Below are 18,548 nucleotides of genomic sequence, written 5' to 3' on the forward strand. Positions count from 1 at the left end.
AATAATTGCGGTGACCAGGCAGTGTTTGGAGTCCCCTCTGTTGGCCAACAAAGTGAGTTCAGGCTTCCAGTGATTCCAGGCTTCCAGGATAATGAGGAGCTGAGGTTACTGGCTCACCTTGTCAAACGCCCTATGGCAGATGGCACAGCCATTCCTAGCTGTGCCCTAAAATGGAAAGGTATGGTTCCAGGAGCTGACAGATGGACACTTAAGCCATCGTTTCTGCAACATCTGGAGTTCTTTTTGGAAATAAAAAACTGACAATAAATGTTCTTTGAATGCCCCACAAAATAGTGTCTCACTCAGCACTCTGCAGGGAGAGACAGAGCGGGTGGTGAGGGGAAAATTGTAATCTCATGGAGGAGCTGTGGTTGGAAGCAGAGAAGCTCTGTGTCCCATTGCTGCCGCTCATTTTTAGACCTGATCATATATTTTGAACTTCAGGTTACACCCAAAAAGGGCATGGGTTTTTTGCCTTTACCTAATGAAGTTTTACATTTAAATAGGTTAATAAACCTACTCTGGGGATATTCAATGATTTTTTTTTGAGGAAGATTAGCCCTGAGCTAACATCTGCTGCCAATCTTCCTCTTTTTGCTGAGGAAGACTGGCCCTGAGCTAACATCCAGGCCCATCTTCCTCTACTTTATATGTGGGACGCCTGCCACAGAATGGCTTGACAAGTGGTGCATAGGTCCACACCCAGGATCTGAACCAGTGAACCCCGGGCCACCAAAGCAAAACGTGTGTACTTAATCGCTGCGCCACCAGGCCAGCCCCTCAATGATATTTTTATCGTCTTCTCCTGGGAAGGCTCTTATAGTAAAGAGAAGTGTGAATGGTACAGAGGTCAGAGAGCTGCTCAGAAAAATTGACGAATGCCTCACTAACAGAAAAAAGGTGACAGTTCTTCCATCCAATTGGCAGAAAGTAGTTGAGCTGGAAGATCTAAAAAGTCAAATCCTGTTTCTCCAGCCTCAAGATGGCCATGTCATCAGTGATCCTAAAGGGAAGCCACTCTTAGGCAAAATGCTGCTGACTCTCAACTCATCAGCCCAAGCCGAGGCCACCCAAGGATCTATCTCTATTGATAAAATTATTTTGCGTTTTTGCAATATCTTTACTTATACCACTAAGATAATGACACTGACTTATCTCATGGCAATATTGTGGGCACTAACTATAATAAAGTGTATGTGAAGTGCCTACCATCCACAGGGAGACCTAGACCTTAAGTCATTTTCCATGTTCTCATACAGTGAGCCTTGCATTCTATGATGCCATATGACACGACTCTACTGGCAACTGTGATTTGGGCAACAAATAAACAACTTGCATGCATGTGTTTTTCATCATCTGGGGTGCAAGTCCAGTTCTGTATGGAGAAAGACTCCTGATGTCAATCAGAAAACTCGGCTCTGCTTACTGATGTCATTAATTGTACTTTGCACAACACATTTCCTTGCTTTTTGTGTTTTGCTTCCTAAAGTATCATTATTTTCTACCGAAAAAGCTAAGACTTATGGGTTGCCTTGACATCTCCTAGTAATGCTTGGAAAATAATCATAGGAAAAGAATGCAATATCAGAATGAGCACCATTCAGTACTGACTGTGATGGGTACAGAAAAAACACTCCTACTTTATTTTTACCCCACCCTCCTCTGCTCCTGCATCTCTTCCTACAGCTGCATCCCCGCCACCTGCTTACTCCACCAGACACACCTCCCTTCCCCCATGAGGACTTAGATCTTCCCAGACCCAGAAGGGTAAAAGGTCCTCACTCTTTCCCTTCACAAATAGAAAGTCAAATCCACTCATCTCCATGAAAATCACTCTTACAAGGATGTTCAGTTACAGACATAATCTGCCTCTCTTGTCATGTAACAGCCACACCCTTCCAGGGGGGCTTTCTGCTTCCTGGGTTAACAGATGTTGGTGCATTTTTGGAAACAGCGAGTGTCTGGAGTGTCCAAACAGCTCTGTGAGCCAGCACAGAGCGGGGTAGTCTCTGGAGGCATGTCTCTCACACTATTAGTTTTCAAGCTCAAAGTGATGTAAGAGGCATGAGTCTGCCCTGGGTCCACTCAGCTCCCAATAACTCCCTTTCTTATTCAATATTTGCCAGGACCAGGGGTGATGTGCACTCAGGCTGGCTGTTCCTGAGCGCTGTCCTGGAGAAGAGGATGATTTAGGAAGCTCGAAGCAGTGAGACCATGGGGAAACTATGAAAGGCCTGCCAGGGCTCTGCAATGACCCAGTGTGGGGTGTTGGGTGAGTGTGCAGAGTGGCTCCTCGCTCGGACGGTGCAGCCTCCCGAGGGGCCTATGTCTGGCTCCCAGTGTGCCTTTATCATCCAGTAGTTATTGACACATCATGTTCACAAAATGAAGATGAGTCAAATAAATCAAGTGGTTATGTTGGCCGCAGCCTGTTGATGGTGATGCTACTGGTTGGGAATGCCTGAGGCACTTGCCTGGGTGGCGAGCCCCCACAGACACTTCCCCAAGCCATCCACCAGGGCCAATGCTGGACTGGCCCTTGGGGTTCTTCTTATGACTGCAGGACGCACTTCAGCAACAACCCTCAGGGAACTTTGAGGAACAAGATTTATCACTCACAGGTTCTGCAGGGTACACAGCATGCCCGAGGGCCACGCAGTGAGTCATGGGTAGAGATGATGCCAGCCCTGATATCAGTTCCCCACAGTAAACCCAGCATATGTGGGGTTAAAACCAAAGCACTCTTTCCCTGCTTACTCCCTGGATCCCTGGCTCCCTGGCTCCTGAATCTACTATTCACCATGGAGACAGACAGCCAAGGGAACTACCTGGATTCCTTATCATCTCCTCCTCCTTCCTACAAGCAGCCTCCCAAGGCCGAATGCAAGCTGGTGTGAAAGTCCCCACTCCCCCGGCCTCTTTACAAGTAGCCACATTCCTCACAAACCTTTAGAACCCCTGCCTCCTATCTTTTGGGAAGATGAGACAAAATGAGACAAATCTGAGGGCTCACTATCATCTCCTAGCTGGGATCATCGAAATAAAAACCCTTTCCTTGCTGTAAGCCTGAAGTTCCAGTTTTCATTTGGCCCCTCTTGTGTGGCGGGTAGGGAAGCTGTGCTTGTAGGCACTAACAGAGAGAGAGAGTAGACCTGGGGCTCTGCTTTTATTAGACCTAGGGTCTGAGGGGTGGTGTCTAGGGTTAAATGGGTTCACCCTTTATTCATTGGTGAATTGAAAACCTAAGAATGAGAATTTGGGTGGAGGGAGGGGGAAGCGGGCTCACTTAAGTGATCCGTCATCTCGGTCACCCAGGGCTTTCTCAAAGAGGGACCTTCATGGGCAGGCAGCCTAATTCCTTATCTGGTTGTTTAGCTAGTAGCTGTGTCATACAGCTGGCGATGTTGATTCGAGATGGATGTCTTTTGAAATGGATGCCTCGGCAATCAAAAGCCTGATGTCAGGCACTTCTGTTACAGAAATGTGGAGGGGAAGAGCAAAGCACGAGAGACGAGACAAGAAAAGCGCCACTGGAAGTTTAAATTTATGTCAAGAAAGAAGAGAGGATATCTGTAATCAAAGCCTCCTCCTACTCCTTTTTTCTTAAACACAAAACTTAAACTGAGTTACCAGTACAATAACATAAACCCCTCTGTCTTCCTGCGATTGTCCTGTTGGCTCTTTGCCCTCAGGCCCTAACTGGCCCAGCTGAAGCTCTTGGACCACCGGCATACAGACTCAGCCACGTTCCACACTGGGCCCAAGACCAGCCCTGGGCAGTGGGAACACGTGTGAACTAGGGTAATGTCCAGCATTCTCTCTGTCTTGCTTGCTACTGGCTCTAATCTAAGCAAGTTGGATCTCCTACACTTGGACAGGATCCTGTTACTCACCTACCTAAGCCCCTTCAATGAACTCTCACGGCTGTTAGGACACAGACTATCCTCTTTCACTTCACCCAGGGGTCTGCCCCTCTGGCCTTAGCTCCCAACATGCCCCCCCTAAATTTCTCTGCTCTGGACACACTTAGTCCCTCATGATCATCATTATGGCCCCTCCCACTACAGGACCACTATTCATGCTGTTCACTATAGCTGGACCACTCTCCTTTTTCACTTGGTTAAAAAGGAGTTCACCTGTCCTGAAGAGGTGTTAACTCCTGGTCAACCCTGAATAGGTCAAGTCTCTCGGGTTCCCAGAGCGCTATGCACCGTTCTTTCAGAGCACCTAGGACAGCTGCAGCTTTAGACGTTGGTCCTAGGTTGGCTTCCTTGGGAGACTGACTCTTGAAGATTGTTTGTAAGAGGTATGTTGGTGAGTGCTTACACGGGGTGTGATGGAGCTAGGATGGCCCTTGGGAGTTGTCTAGAATGGGGCAAGGTGGTTAAGTCTTTGTACCTGGCATTGGTCATTATTGGATAGACTCTCTCCAGGGAGGAGGTGTCACCTTGGGCAAGGCGGCATCCTTCAGCAGATGGCAATTACTGTGAGGAACCCAGTGGTGAGCCATTAGCAGGCAACACTCCGGGCACTGCAGGAGGCAGTGCCTCAGTCCTGAAGGGGGTCCTGGGCTGCCCAGGACAGCACTTGTGTTATTTAGTCAATTCCTCTCTTGACCACCACAGTGCAGGCTTCTTGAGGATGGTCTATTTTGTCTTGCAAGTGCTTAGTGTAGTATGTGGCATGGTGCAGGATCCCAGTAAATGCTTGTTAAAGAATGAATGAGGGCTGGGGCTGGCCCGGTGGCGCAGCGGTTAAGTTCGCAGTTCCGCTTCAGCGGCCCAGGGTTTGCCAGTTCGGATCCTGGGTGCTGACATGGCACTGCTTGGCACGCCATGCTGTGGCAGGCGTCCCACATGTAAAGTGGAGGAAGATGGGCATGGACGTTAGCTCAGGGCCAGTCTTCCTCAGCAAAAAGAGGAGGATTGGCAGCAGATGTTAGCTCAGGGCTAATCTTCCTCAAAAAAAAAAAAAAAAAAAAGGAAAAGAAAAGAATGAGGGCTGGCCCAATGGCACAGTGGTTAAGTTCACACATTCTGCTTCGGTGGTCCGGGGTTTGCTGGTTTGGATCCCAGGTGTGGACCTATGGAACACTTGTCAAGCCATGCTGTGGCAGGTGTCCCACATACAAAGTAGAGAAAGATGGGCACGAATGTTAGCTCAGGGCCAATCTTCCCCAGCAAAAAAGAGGAGGATTGGCAGCAGGTGTTAGCTCATGGTTAATCTTCCTCAAAAAAAAAAAGCTGCAAGAATAAATGAGTCCAGTCCATGTGATCGACCATCCAGGTTTGCCCAGAACTGTCCAGGTTTTACACTAAATGTCCTACATCTCAGGAAACCCTTCAGTCCCAGGAAAACTGGGGCAATGTGTCATCCTACCCCTAATTACCCCTAATATTCATAAATCCTCCCTGATGCATAATTATTTTCCCCCTAAGATTAAAGCCACATGTACGTTTCCCCAAGACTTTTCCTCTTTGTGGGTGAAAAAAAAGCAGCAACATTATTTAGGTGAGGTCAGAGAGCTGCTCAGAAAAATCGACTAATGCCTCACTTGAACAGAAAAAAAGGTGACAGCTCTTTCATTCAGTTTGCAGAAAGTAGTTGAGCTGGAAGATCTAAAAGTGTGTAAAACTGGAATTTTATTCAAGATGCAAAAATATTATTTAGATTATGGCTCATTAGTTCAGCAGGTACAGGTAGGCGTGTATCTTTTGTTTTCAATTATTCAATTATATTAGTTAAAATGTCTGTCAGACCCATTATCTTTTTTTTTTTCAGCTTTTTAAAATATTTTATTTTTCCTTTTCCTCCCAAAGCTCCCGGGTACATTGTTGTGTATTTTTAGTTGTGGGTCCTTCTGGTTGTGGCATGCGGGATGCCGCCTCAGCACCACCCGATGAGCGGTGTCATGTCCATGCCCAAGACTTGAACTGGTGAAACCCTGGGCCACTGAAGCAGCGCACGTGAACTTAACCACTCAGCCACGGGGCCGGCCCCAGACCCATTATCTTGTAGGTATTAAGGCTACCACCCCTTCAGTCTGGGTAACTGCACTGACAGCCCGTCCCCTCTTCATTCAAGTTCTGCTCTCACAAAGCCACCGCGTCCTCCTTGCAGTTCAATCCACTGTCCTTTTCTTTAGCCCATTTGGACATTTTCTAGCCGTTGACACTTTTCTGACCATTTTCTGGGTCTTCAGACCTTCCCTCCAAACGTCAGGCCCTGTAGTTCGGTGTTCTGCACACAGCATCTCATTTAACCCGTGTGAAGGTCTGTCTCCATTATTCCAAACCCAGCGTTATCACAGACCAAACTCATCTTCCCTTCTCAATTTTTTTTTGAAAGCACCACTATTTTAGGTTTAGGCTAGAAACTTTTGTCTACTTCTTCACTGTAACTTTTATGGGTTAGGATGACATGTTAATTACTCCTTTAATCTGTCCTCAGCATTATTTACCACTTCTTTCTCTCCTCCTTTGCTCCTCTGTCAGTCCGCATTCAATCAGCACATGCCTTCATGACTGTGACAGCGTCCCAGATGTCCTTCTCAGTTCCAGTGACCTTCCCTGTGGTCTAGCCTGGGCACCACTGAGCGGGCTAACCTTCCTAACACTGTGCCTTCAGTATCCATGCTCGCATTCTCAAGTCAGAGTACTCAGGTATTTCTACCAAGTTTTCAAAGCACTCCTCCTAACCAAGGTTATTTCTCACTACTCCTCAACACACTTAGTTACCAATGGTTATTAAATAATACTGGCAACTATATTTTATTATGACAGATGATGTTCCAGGCCAGTACTGTACTAAGTGCTTTTCAAGAAATGACTATGATCCTTACATCCCCAGAGAGGGTACCATTCTCCCCAGCTAGTAGATGAGGAAACCGAGGTAAAGAGTAGTTGCCCAAGTTCACACAACCAGAGAATGCCACAGGTGTGCCTGGGGGCAGGACATGTGCCTTGAGCCAGGTACCCTGAATCATGGGTGCCCCATCCCGCTGCTGCCTGGTCATGGTCTTCACCTTACAGTGGTTTCCTAAGATGCACCTACCCTCAATCTCCAAGGTCCAGATGCCCCACAAAACCTTTCCTATCATTAAAGTAAAATACAAAATGGAGAGCTGACTTGAAAATTCCCTGAGCAGACAAAACCATTTAAGCCACATAAGCAAAATTAAATCTAGTTTATTTCAAGAACATTAGCAAAACTTAGCCTATTTCTTGTAAATACCTCTGGTAATCACAAAAGAAACAAATCATCTTCCTAAAATGGTATGAGATAATCAGTTTTAACCAATCCCCTGCCATCCAGGAACCCCCAGTGTATAACCTCTCATTGTAAGGGCTAAACAACTTCCTCATTTTCTCTCCATGAGCCATCACGTAATGTCCTGTAATGTTACAACTCTAAGCTTTGTAGGGGAGGAAGAAATTTTCCTCTATCCTTCTAGGTCCTTCCGATGCGAGACAGAATAACAGGAGAAAAGCAAACAAAGTTTAATAACATGTGTACATGGGAGAAACCCAGGAAAGCTGAGTAACTCACCAAAATGGCAAAAGCTACCACCTTAAATACCAGCTAAAGACAAAAGAGGATGTTGCAGGTAGTGGTTTGGGACGTCAACGAGGAGGAAGGCAATTCATATGGAGATGGAATGCAAATATTTGTTAGACAAATGCTTGCCATGCCTGCAGAGACAATGGGACAAGGGGAGGACTTTGATCAAACGGGCCTTGCTAGGCTCCTCCCTGTCTACCTCACCTAGTTTATATTACACTAGAGTTGTCTATGATGATAGCTCCTTCCTGGAATGGGCCTTCTATCTTTAATTCTTTTAGACAGTTGGGGGAAGGTCAAAGTTTCTTCCTGAGCCTTTTGTTCTTAAAAACAATCAAGCCAGAGACACACTTGGGGTGGCAAATTCTGCTCCCCTACAGCTTCTATTAGTTTCAGGTTTGAAAGCTCCCAGTTTGTGAACTGTTGTTATAGGCACAACAAACTCTTACTAAATAATATTTTACTGATCTGGTTTTAATTTTTGCTATTTCCGGACTTTCGACACTATCTACCCCAACCCCCAGAATCTCCCCTTCCTTTGAATTCATTCTTATTTCTTATCTGCAAGATACCACATAGCTCTGGAATTTCAGGACCCTGTGTCGCTCATTGGTGAGTTTATTTTCCACATAAAGAATAGACGATTTCCTTAAGAACCTGCACCACGTATCACTTCTACAGCACTAGGTATTATTTTCTTTCAGGAAAATGCTAAAATTGGTTTTAATAGTAGCAGCTAATAATCATCAAAGTGTTTCCTACAAAGTGCCAGGCCCTGGCTGATTGCTTTGCACCCATCATCTTACTCTGCTCTGGAAACACTCTTAACACTTGGGCTGTAACACCTGCAGGCAGCCCTTAGGTCCACCTGTTTCCACAAAGTTCCTTTTAGAAACAAACCGAGGGGGGAGCTCCCAACTCGACCCCTTCACAGCCTCTGCCTCCCGCCTGGGGCTCCACAGGGGGTCTGGGAGGTCTGGGGACTGGAACCACATGCAGAGGTTGGGATAGTCCAAAACTAAAGTATGCAAATGAGGTCACATTATTTTGAATTGTTTACACACCCAGAGATTCCATCTATGTATCTATAAAGATAGTGATTCATTATTATGTTTAGTTATTTACAGTTTTGTCAGATTACTAATTTACAGTCATTGCTTATGAGAAAGTTTAAAAAAATGAAACAAGGCTAGGCTTCCAGACGAATGTGGTAGCTTAAATTGGATTTCTTTCTGGGCCTGGCCCAGTGGCGCAGTGGTTAAGTGCGCACGTTCTGCTTCAGTGGCCCGGGGTTCACCAGTTCAGATCCCAGGTGTGGACATGGCACCGCTTGGCACTATACTGTGGTAGGCGTCCCACGTATAAAGTAGAGGAAGATGGGCACCGATGTTAGCTCAGGGCCAGTCTTCCTCAGCAAAAAGAGGAGGATTGGCAGTGGATATTAGCTCAGGGCTAATCTTCCTCAAAAAAAAAAAAATTGGATCTCTCTCATTTTTTGTAAAAATCGTGTCTAACAACTCAGTGAACTCTTTATTCTTTTTCTGACCCCCTGGGTAGCATCTTTCTTTCTCCTTAGCTCAGAAGTAGACTTGTCAGGAGGTGGCATTCACATCCAACTCTCCCCAGCAAGTTTGACTGGCTCTGGGTGGAATTTAGCAACTATGACTTCTCACATGTTAGGAACTAAAGGAAATAAATACACACGATCTTGCCATTTGACCACCTGGGTAAAAATCTATGTGCCATCACTTCACCAGATATTCTGCATAACACTCGTAAAATACTTCTTTCCTTTCTGCCTTGGACATAGCCATGAAAAGTTGGGATTCGCGGACTTAAGCAACACAGACCAACCAGAAAGAAACAATTCAAGAGTCTAGGTTATTTGGCTCTTATTTGAGTCCCTCCACAATGATCTGAAATGTGTTCTTGTGGTACTGCCAGGTTCCCACAGACAGACGGAGGGGGCTGTCGTCCTTCACCCGGCGTCCCTTCCTAGGAGAGTGTCACCGACAGGGATGTGAGGATTCAATAGCAGGCACTGCAACTGGGGTCTGCTTCGCTCTGCCCTAAGACAGGGGTGCCTGGGGCAGCCTGGTCTCTTTCTCAGCTCCCCAAATTCAGCAGGAGCAGCATGGGGAGAAATGACAGACCACTGCCAAAAAATATAGTCTACTGTTTTACTCTGTGATGGAGTTCTGCCAGCTACGGTATGTGCCATAAATTACAGTGACCTTTAAAATCCAGCTTGGTCACTGCCGGATGGGAGGGAACAGACTTAGTCCCAGTTTTTAAGGTCACATTGTCCTAAATTGCAATCATCTCATCGTGTACTAAGTTGGTAACAAGTGCACAAAGGAAGGCTTTCATTATGCATGTGGACACATAAAAAAGGGCGCTTCTCCCACAGGAACCGGCAATCAAAGTAACAATGTTCACCCAGAGCAACAACAAAGCAATGCAGGAGTTTCAGATAAATTATTGTGATACCTCCAAGCACCTGTGGACTCACAGGAAGGTTAAATCTCTTTCCTCATGGCTAATGGGCTATGGGTTTCCAGCCCCTGCTTAGAAATGGAGATTAAGTGTTGAGTTATATGCATGAAAAAATGCATATATATATATAGGGACCAGCCCCGTGGCCGAGTGGTTAAGTTCTCGCTCCGCTGCAGGCGGCGCAGTGCTTTGTCGGTTCGAATCCTACGCACAGACATGGCACTGCTCATGGAGTCACGCTGAGGCGGCGTCCCACATGTTACAACTGGAGGGACCCACAACTAAGAATATACAACTATGTACGGGGGGGTTTTGGGGAGAAAAAGGAAAAAAATAAAATCTTTAAAAAATGCATATATATAATTTATACAAATAATGGCAGCAAGAGGATGAAAAACCCCTCAAAACTCAGCTAATTTCTTCAAGTAAAAGTAAATAATATCAATATTTAATTTACAGAAGATTTTAGCAGTAAAGTCACCTTCACGTGTACACGACAGCAAGACTGTCTATACCTTCCCATGGTGAAAAATGAGACGCTTCGTCTAAGTGACTTTTCTAGACAACGGAAAAGCAAGCCTCTTAAAACAAATTTTAATTATTTTGTATGGAAATACATCTTAGTTTACCTGCTTAAACAGAGTATATTAAACATAGTTTAACATTGTTATTAAAATTGTGTTATTGAAATCACATCAAAAGAAATACTGTGCTGGCCTGGGGGCTCTTTGCCCCTGCCTGTGAGGGCTCCAGAAGGCAGTTCTTTTCTCCGTAATTTGGGTCTTCCATGTCAGGCTCTCAGCAGCACTGGCTGCTCTGCTCAGTGTACTTACCAGCAGCTAACACCTGGTTCTCAAAGAGGGTGGCACAGCGCACTCGGATCCACACACAGACGGCCTGGCAAATTTCTACCAACGTGAAAAATCCATTTTTGCCACAAGTGAGTATTCATACTTTTACAACCACTTTGACCTGAGTATGTCCTGCCATTTGGCTTAGAATGGATAAAACCTGCTATCAATGAGAATTGGTCATGTTCCTGGAGCATGTGACCATTTTTTCTAAGTATACAAGAGTGGCCGGGCAGTAAACTCTTCTTCTCAGATGCTGAGTGGCACAGAAGGCCAAGAGGATGGTGCAGGAGCTGTCGATGCTTTCATGGGAGCGGAGAGACAGTGCTGACTTCGGGCTGCCTACGCGACTGGAAGTAATTATTGACAACTTGTATGCTGGGACCTTTAATTTTAATTTTTTTGCTTTTGCCACTGAAAATTACAACATGAAAAATCTGCTAACTCAAAATTTGAGAACCATTGGGTAGCAATGCTCTCCTTTATTTGCTGTGGGTTGGGAAACCAGCGGAGTGATTTTATTAGAACTATGTGCAAAGTAAGCTAAGTGGAACAAAGAGGGGGCTTCCTTCTTATTAAATGTGCTTTACTGCCAGGTTGTGAAAAATACTTAAAAGCGTACTTATCTATTTCTGGGTTCCTCGCTGTGTTTTAGAAAGCTGAGGTTGCCTGACAGCACCTATTAGGTAAATGAGGTGTTAGGAAAATGGTCTTCAGCAATTTCATGTTTTGTTTCATACGAAAGGCTTGGATGTACCAAATTTTCATAAAGTAAAACTTTCGGAAAATAATACATCACTTATATATGGGGGGGTCAGGTGGGTGACGCAGCGGTTAAGTGTGCACATTCTGCTTCGGCAGCCCAGGGTTTGCCAGTTTGGATCCTGGGTGCGGACATGGCACAGCTTGGCACCCGTGCTGTGGCAGGCGTCCCACATATAAAGTAGAGGAAGACGGGCACGGATGTTAGCTCAGGGCCAGTCTTCCTCAGCAAAAAGAGGAGGATTGGCAGCAGTTAGCTCAAGGCTAATCGTCCTCAAAAAAAAAAAATAAATAAATAAATAAATAATACATCACTATAGGGAAAACTTTAAAGGTACTAAACAGACAGATTTAAAATTTTACAGGGCATAGTCAAAGTAAATGCTAAATGCTGTATTATTTCAATTTCAGCTTTCCAAGGAAGTTTTATTTCTAAATTTGCCAAGGGATGATCTGACCATGTACTCATTTCTGAAACTATGTCCCAGAAAGGACTGCCTTCCTGAGTTGAAGATGTCAGCATTTATCACGGCTCTCCTCAGCTTGGGGGTTTGACACTGAATCACAGAATGGATGCATCACGCCCAGGAGCTCTGCACAATTGTGCTACTTTAAATGAACTCTCATTTGAAGCAAGCATTAGCTGGTTTTAGTAAGACGCCAGTGTACGACTGATAACTTTAAAGGGTTAAAACAGTTTTGCATTGACTATTTCAGTTATCTAGACATCTCCAGGTGTGTAAACATTTCCTCATTCATTTCCCAAAAGGCACACAGGCTGGTTTGTAGAAAATATGAGCATGACTGTTTTCCAGGTGAGAAAAAGTGATCCTATGTCTTAGTAATCTAATCATTCCCATTTTTTCCTGAAGTCACACTGTATTTATGTTCAGAAAATGTTCCCTTTTTCCTCCCACTCATCATCCTCTTCAACTTTGGAACAAACCCTTTTTTAGATCTCTTAGGGGCATGATTAGTGTAGAGAGAGACCAGAGTCTCATAAATGGAGTTGCCTGGGCCAAACTTTGTCCCATGGATTTCCTCTGTCAGGTTCTTTTGGAGACGGCCCCTATCCTTTCCGGGAGCTTGAGAACCCTTCCTCTGAGAAACTGTTCTCCCCTCACATTGAGCGCATCTGCTGGCCCCATATCAGCATCCCAGCTGGACACGTGGACTTTCAATCCACTCACGGTCGTACTCCCCTCGAGGGACAACAATTTCTGCTGCTTTTCATCCTGGGGGCATTCGTCAGGATTCTTAACTAGAACACTCCTGCCCAAGAGTCGAATCCTACAGCTTATACTCATCACTCAAAATCCTCTTCTCCAGCATTCACTTTCACCTCCAACTTTGCACTCACCTCCAACTAGAAGGCTCCTAGGTCAGTTCTGGCACAGCTGCTTCTGGCACAGCCGCACTGCCCTGCTTCCTGCTTCCTGGCCATCCCCACTGTGGACCCCGCCTCTGTTCTCTGCTTGACACAGCTTACCCCTCCCTCAGGACTGCAGCGCAGCATCTGTCCATCAGCCAATGACAAAAAGCAAGTCCAGGGCAGATACTCCCCTTTACATTTTGTATCTGACAGGGTGCAGGAGGGAAACCTTGCTCCAATTTCTGTACGTCACCTTTCACATAAAAACAACAAAAACAGGGGCCGGCCCTGTGGCATAGTGGTTAAGTTTGACACGCTCTACTTTGGTGGCCCGGATTCGCGGGTTTGGAGCCCAGGCAAAGACCTACACCACTCATTAGCCATGCTGTGGTGGTGACCCACATACAAAATAGAGGAAGATTGGCACAGATGTTAGCTCAGAGCTAATCTTCCTTAAAGCAGAAAAGGAGAAAGACTGGCAACAGATGTTAGCTCAGGGTGAATCTTCCTCAGGAAAAAAAAAAAAAAAACAAAACAAAAACAATTTGAAGGACATTAAGGTTTAGTGTAGTCTCTGGAGATTCATAAAAGCTTTGAAAATTAAGTACCTCTCGCCATCACTTATAAATAACATCCTGATTCAGAATTTTCCCTTTATGTTCTTCCTCATTTTCTGTATCCCGCACTCCCCTCCCATATTAGAGTCAAGCAGTGGTGGCACACCAGTCATATTGTTCCTGCACTGAATAAAACATAATGCCACTCCCCTGGTGTAATCCATCATCTCTGTGATTTACGCTCTTCAGCACTTCTGCACCATACCGAACATCACAACCACTGTGAACTTGCAGACCCAATCGTGTCCCTGATGCATGTCCCTATTCTCTAAGGAGTCTCTATTCCACTCCTGGACCAACTACCTAGCCTGCAAGAGAGCGGTCTTCCACCCTGAATGCTGAGAGAAACGTGCTGGCAGGGCAGCATAACCCAGACTCCGAGGAACAGAACGACACGTTTGCAACTAAACGTTGGAGAGGATCTGCTGACGACAGTTCCCCATCCCAGGAGCTATGGAGCGGCACGGGGGCTATGGAATCAAGGTAATTCCTTCTCGTGGTTTTGCTGTTCTGAGACAAGACGGGATTTTATGCGCTGATTTTTACCAGCACCTGAAGCACCAGCTGCTGGGAAGCTCCCCGGGGGGATGAGACGCACCAGCGGTCAGGGAGTTAGTTATCACGCAGGCTCTCTCTAATTTTCTCTTCTAGAATTCTTAAGAGTGTCCTGTGTACATCATTTAAATGTTGCCTTTACGGTTTCTATAAAGGAGAGCATACATATTATCCGTATGGAAGAAAATTTTTCTTGACATATTAAAGCATAAGATTGCAACCAGCTAGGATTTTTTATTTATTTCAGCTTATAAATTAAAAACTTCTCAGATTAACTTGACAGAATCTGTTCATCTGGGGCTTCTGAGTGTGTGTTCTGTGCTTTAGTACTAGGCGACTGCAAATCACAAGGTACTTTCAAAACAAAATATCTGAACTTTTTTTTACAAACCATATTCTTCATTACCTGTTTACCTCCAGAGAAATGCTTACGAACATTTTAGAGATCAGCAATCATACTATTATTACAAGAGGGTAGAAACATCTACCGTCGCAGAATACTACAGTAATTCACTCCTAAGTGTATTATCCCCCTTACTTTATTGCAGCAACTCTCGATTCTTTAGTATAAAGAGAAATCAGAAGAAAAAATATCTACAATCTTGGCTTAAGAAGTATACTGGGATCTGAGGACCTAAACCCTATGTACAAGATATAAACATATTTATACTTTATATGTACACAGTTAATGGTACCTATTCATTATAAATAGTAGGTTTAACTTAGATTCTACAAAAATAATGATTTTGGATGGGCACATGCAAACCAGGACACATAAACTTATTTATAAAACACATCTCTATGCTTTTTTTTTGCTTTTAAATATAAATGTTGCTATTTAGCCATCAGCTAAATTGAAATGCAAATCCCAAAGACCCCAATTAAAAGTATAAAATCTGCTTCTCTCCACAGCAGCACACTGCGTCAAGTATTCGTCAACTATTAGCAAAGTCTAGACAATTCTGTTGCATGTGAATTACAGGTACATTTCCCACTTCCTCAGATAGTAAACCATCCTCCACAGTAAAATCTTCCTTTGTTCCATCTCTTGTTTGTTCTTTTTTTTTTTAAATATTGCAAAGAGTAAGTATTCATTAAAATATCATCTTGGCTTTAACATTCTCATAAAAATGAACAAATGGAGGCTCTTGGGCACTGCTCTGACCCTGTGCTCTAAGACAACGCAGCAGAGGCCTAAGCTTAATGGTCCACAGAGCCGTCGGGGTAGGCAGATGACTGCGCGGCCACGAAGGGCTCGTGCTGCTTCTGCTCCTCTTTCATGCTGGCTGCCTGGTCCGTGATGGAGGAGAAGGACAGCTGGTCGTGCTCGATGATGTGCACCTGGTCCTCGTCCTTGTCCTTCTTCACGTAGAACATTTTCCGGAATTTTTTCAGCTCGTGGAGTTCACAGAAGGTTTCCAAAACGACCAACATGGCGATAAGGCCAAGCAGCAGGTAACCTGTGCGAGAAAAATGACAGCGTCTCAGCGGGACCTAGTCACGGGTAAGTCAAGTAACGACACACAGAGTCTGTTGATGAATAAATTCATTGTCACTTTTCTAATTTCTAGGAACCTTTTGAATTCCGTGGCTCAAAGTAGGACAATGCAGAGAAAAATGAAGAATGACTTATGCTTCTACAAATTTGGATTATTCAGAATCACACAATGCAAGTTTTGGGGGAAAAAAAAAAGTTGAGGCTGAAGTGGCATTGTTAAAGAGAGAACAGACTGTACTCACCCCAGGGGCACCTTTGAGGAGAGGGCTCCCCACCCCCACTTTATAATCAGTGGCTCTCAAAAAGCCAGTGACATTCTAGAAGAGTTTTTGATTTATTATGAGTGCTCAGAACCAAGATTGACACCTTTCTAAGCACTCAATGCTTGTATCATTATTTCCCTACAGAATAAGAAGCTTAGCAATAGAAATCACAGTTTAAGCTAGAGAAAAATATCTTTAAGAATTGATGTAGATACTAAAAAGGCCTCTGTGTGCAGCTATTTACACTTCCACTGAGATGCAGTAGCAAACTAAGCTTTCCGTTATGTGACAGTCATTTATTTTGGCCCATGGACCGTTCATTCTTCTTATTCCAAAACAAAAGAGAACCTGTTGCTTCAGGTAAAGTGCTATTCCTTGGAATCTGTGATGGGAAAATGGTAATTTTGTCAGTTCCAACATGTTTAAAATCAGTTTCGAGGAAAAAAAATCATTATGGAAAGGAACAGAGAAATGAAAGTGAAAACTTGTAAGAATAACAAAAATCCCAATTTCATGTCCCAGTGGAAAAATGTTTGGGGAAGATTTTCAGGAAATAAATGAACTAGGAAAGCTAGAAGTGGCAGAATGGGAATAAGAAGGCTGATTATCTCAAGAACGCAAAGTGACACAGTTCTAGAATCTTGAGAATTTGGTTATTAGGTTTCAATAATAATATAGTATATTTAAGAAACAGCAATGACATTGTTAGATTAATTGGCAAATCCTTTCCTTTTCCTTTACTCATTATTTAGTCAATCTCCTGAGTGCTGACAAAAATATCCATGGGGTTTCAGGCAAAAGCTGTGGGACTGAATCCTATCCACAACGTAATATAGAGCTTGGGAACATTCATTTGCATATACGCTATGTAGATTGCCTAACGAATCATGATTCACACTTTAACAAGTGTTAAAATGCTCTGCAAGGATTCAGTATTATATGAAAAATTGAGGAAGTTAAACTGTTGGGCAAAATTTATGAGAAGACAACATAAGAGGAAAAGCAGAGCTAGCAACAACACAGTTACAGAAACCCAGTCAACTTCTGCAAGTCATGAAGACATTCAATTAAAATAAGAAAGCAGCACTTTACCCAATACATGGAAAGAAAGTTAAGATAACATTTATCTGTGCTATCAAATTCGCAAAAAACACCTCTAATGCTACTGGCCCACCACCCCATGAGTGTGGAAACTGCTATGCTGAGATGATTCTGGCGATGGTGTAACTCACAATGCCATTTGGAAAGCCACGGGTCAATATGTTCTGTGAGTCACAAAAAGGCATATTCACTTTGGGTCAGCAATCCCACTTCTTGGAAAGATAGCAAAGTAGGAAAAGTAGAAATATTCAAAAACATTTACTGCAGTGCACTTTATAATGGCCTCAAATTGGAAGCAAACTAAATATTCAACAATAGAGGCATAGTTAGATTATGGCACAGCCACCTGGTGAAACATGGGGACATTAAAAATAATTATGGTGGGTGGGGCCAGCCCGGTGGTGCCGCGGTTAAGTGCGCACGTTCTGCTTCTCGGCGGCCCGCAGTTTGCCAGCTTGGATCCCGGGTGCGGAATGGAACTGCTTGACAAGCCATGCAGTGGTGGGCATCCCACATATAAACTAGAGGAAGATGGGCACAGATGTTAGCTCAGGGCCAGTCTTCCTCAGCAAAAAGAGGAGGATTGGCAGCAGATGTTACCTCAGGGCTAATCTTCCTCAAAAAAAAAAAAAAAAAAATTATGGTAACTGGAAGAAATGTGAAATGATCCCTGTAACCATTTGGTAACTATTTATTGAGCATTGGGGGTTTATGAGTGAAGTCTTTGCTCTGGGGGAGCCCATGGTTTAACAGAAACATTAAAATACACATAGTTCAACTGAGCATTTTGTCAGGTTAAGACTAACAGACAGGGCCAGGAGAGGGTATCTGACCTGCCTGAGTATCTACTATGATTTCCCAGACATGACGTGAGTCTTGAAAAATTCTTGAAAAGGCAGAAATAAAAACTATATGGACATTATGATGCATTCTACGTATCTTGAAAAGACAGCAGAAAGACACACAAAAATAAATAGTTGCTTGAAAATGGATTACTACGTTTTCCATGATAGCATATTAAATTTTTTAAAACCATTTAAAAACTATCAATCACTGGCCATCTGAATTTTAATGGCGATTTTCCACATCTAAAATTCTGAAAACGGGTAACATATCCTAACTTCACTGAGAAAGAACGAGATTCACTGAGAGAGAACTAGATGGACAAATGAGATACGCACCTGTCTTAAGATGTTCCTGGCAAATTGAAGAACATGACCGACAGACAGGCTACATCCTAGCCCTAGTTTTCTGAGCTTAAAATAGTTAATAAAGTAGAGCACCTTTCTCTTTTTTGAGTCCTTGAAGTTTTTCCTCAACTTTTGTTTTACTACCATTTGGTTATCAAGCATATTCTGTGTGGCGCATTTTTACACTGTAATTTATAATGCCTATTACACGATTAGTAAGAAATTGATCAGTAATTTTAAGGCGCCTGGGAAACATAACTCCTAAAAATAAGATTTCTGCATA

General features: G+C 43.9%; 1 protein-coding gene across 1 annotated transcript in view; it reads right to left on the reverse strand.

Moving 5' to 3' along the window:
* Positions 1-10,634: 10,634 nt before the first annotated feature.
* KCNK1 (potassium two pore domain channel subfamily K member 1) overlaps positions 10,635-18,548 on the reverse strand; it is a 48,939-nt gene continuing 41,025 nt past the window's right edge. The window contains exon 3 of the mRNA XM_070614953.1: positions 10,635-15,673. Within this exon, the coding sequence (XP_070471054.1) occupies positions 15,414-15,673 (260 nt within the window). The 3' untranslated portion in view covers positions 10,635-15,413. The remainder of the gene's footprint in view (positions 15,674-18,548) is intronic.

Source organism: Equus przewalskii, chromosome 1, assembly GCF_037783145.1.
Source record: "Equus przewalskii isolate Varuska chromosome 1, EquPr2, whole genome shotgun sequence".
Lineage (NCBI taxonomy): Eukaryota > Metazoa > Chordata > Mammalia > Perissodactyla > Equidae > Equus > Equus przewalskii.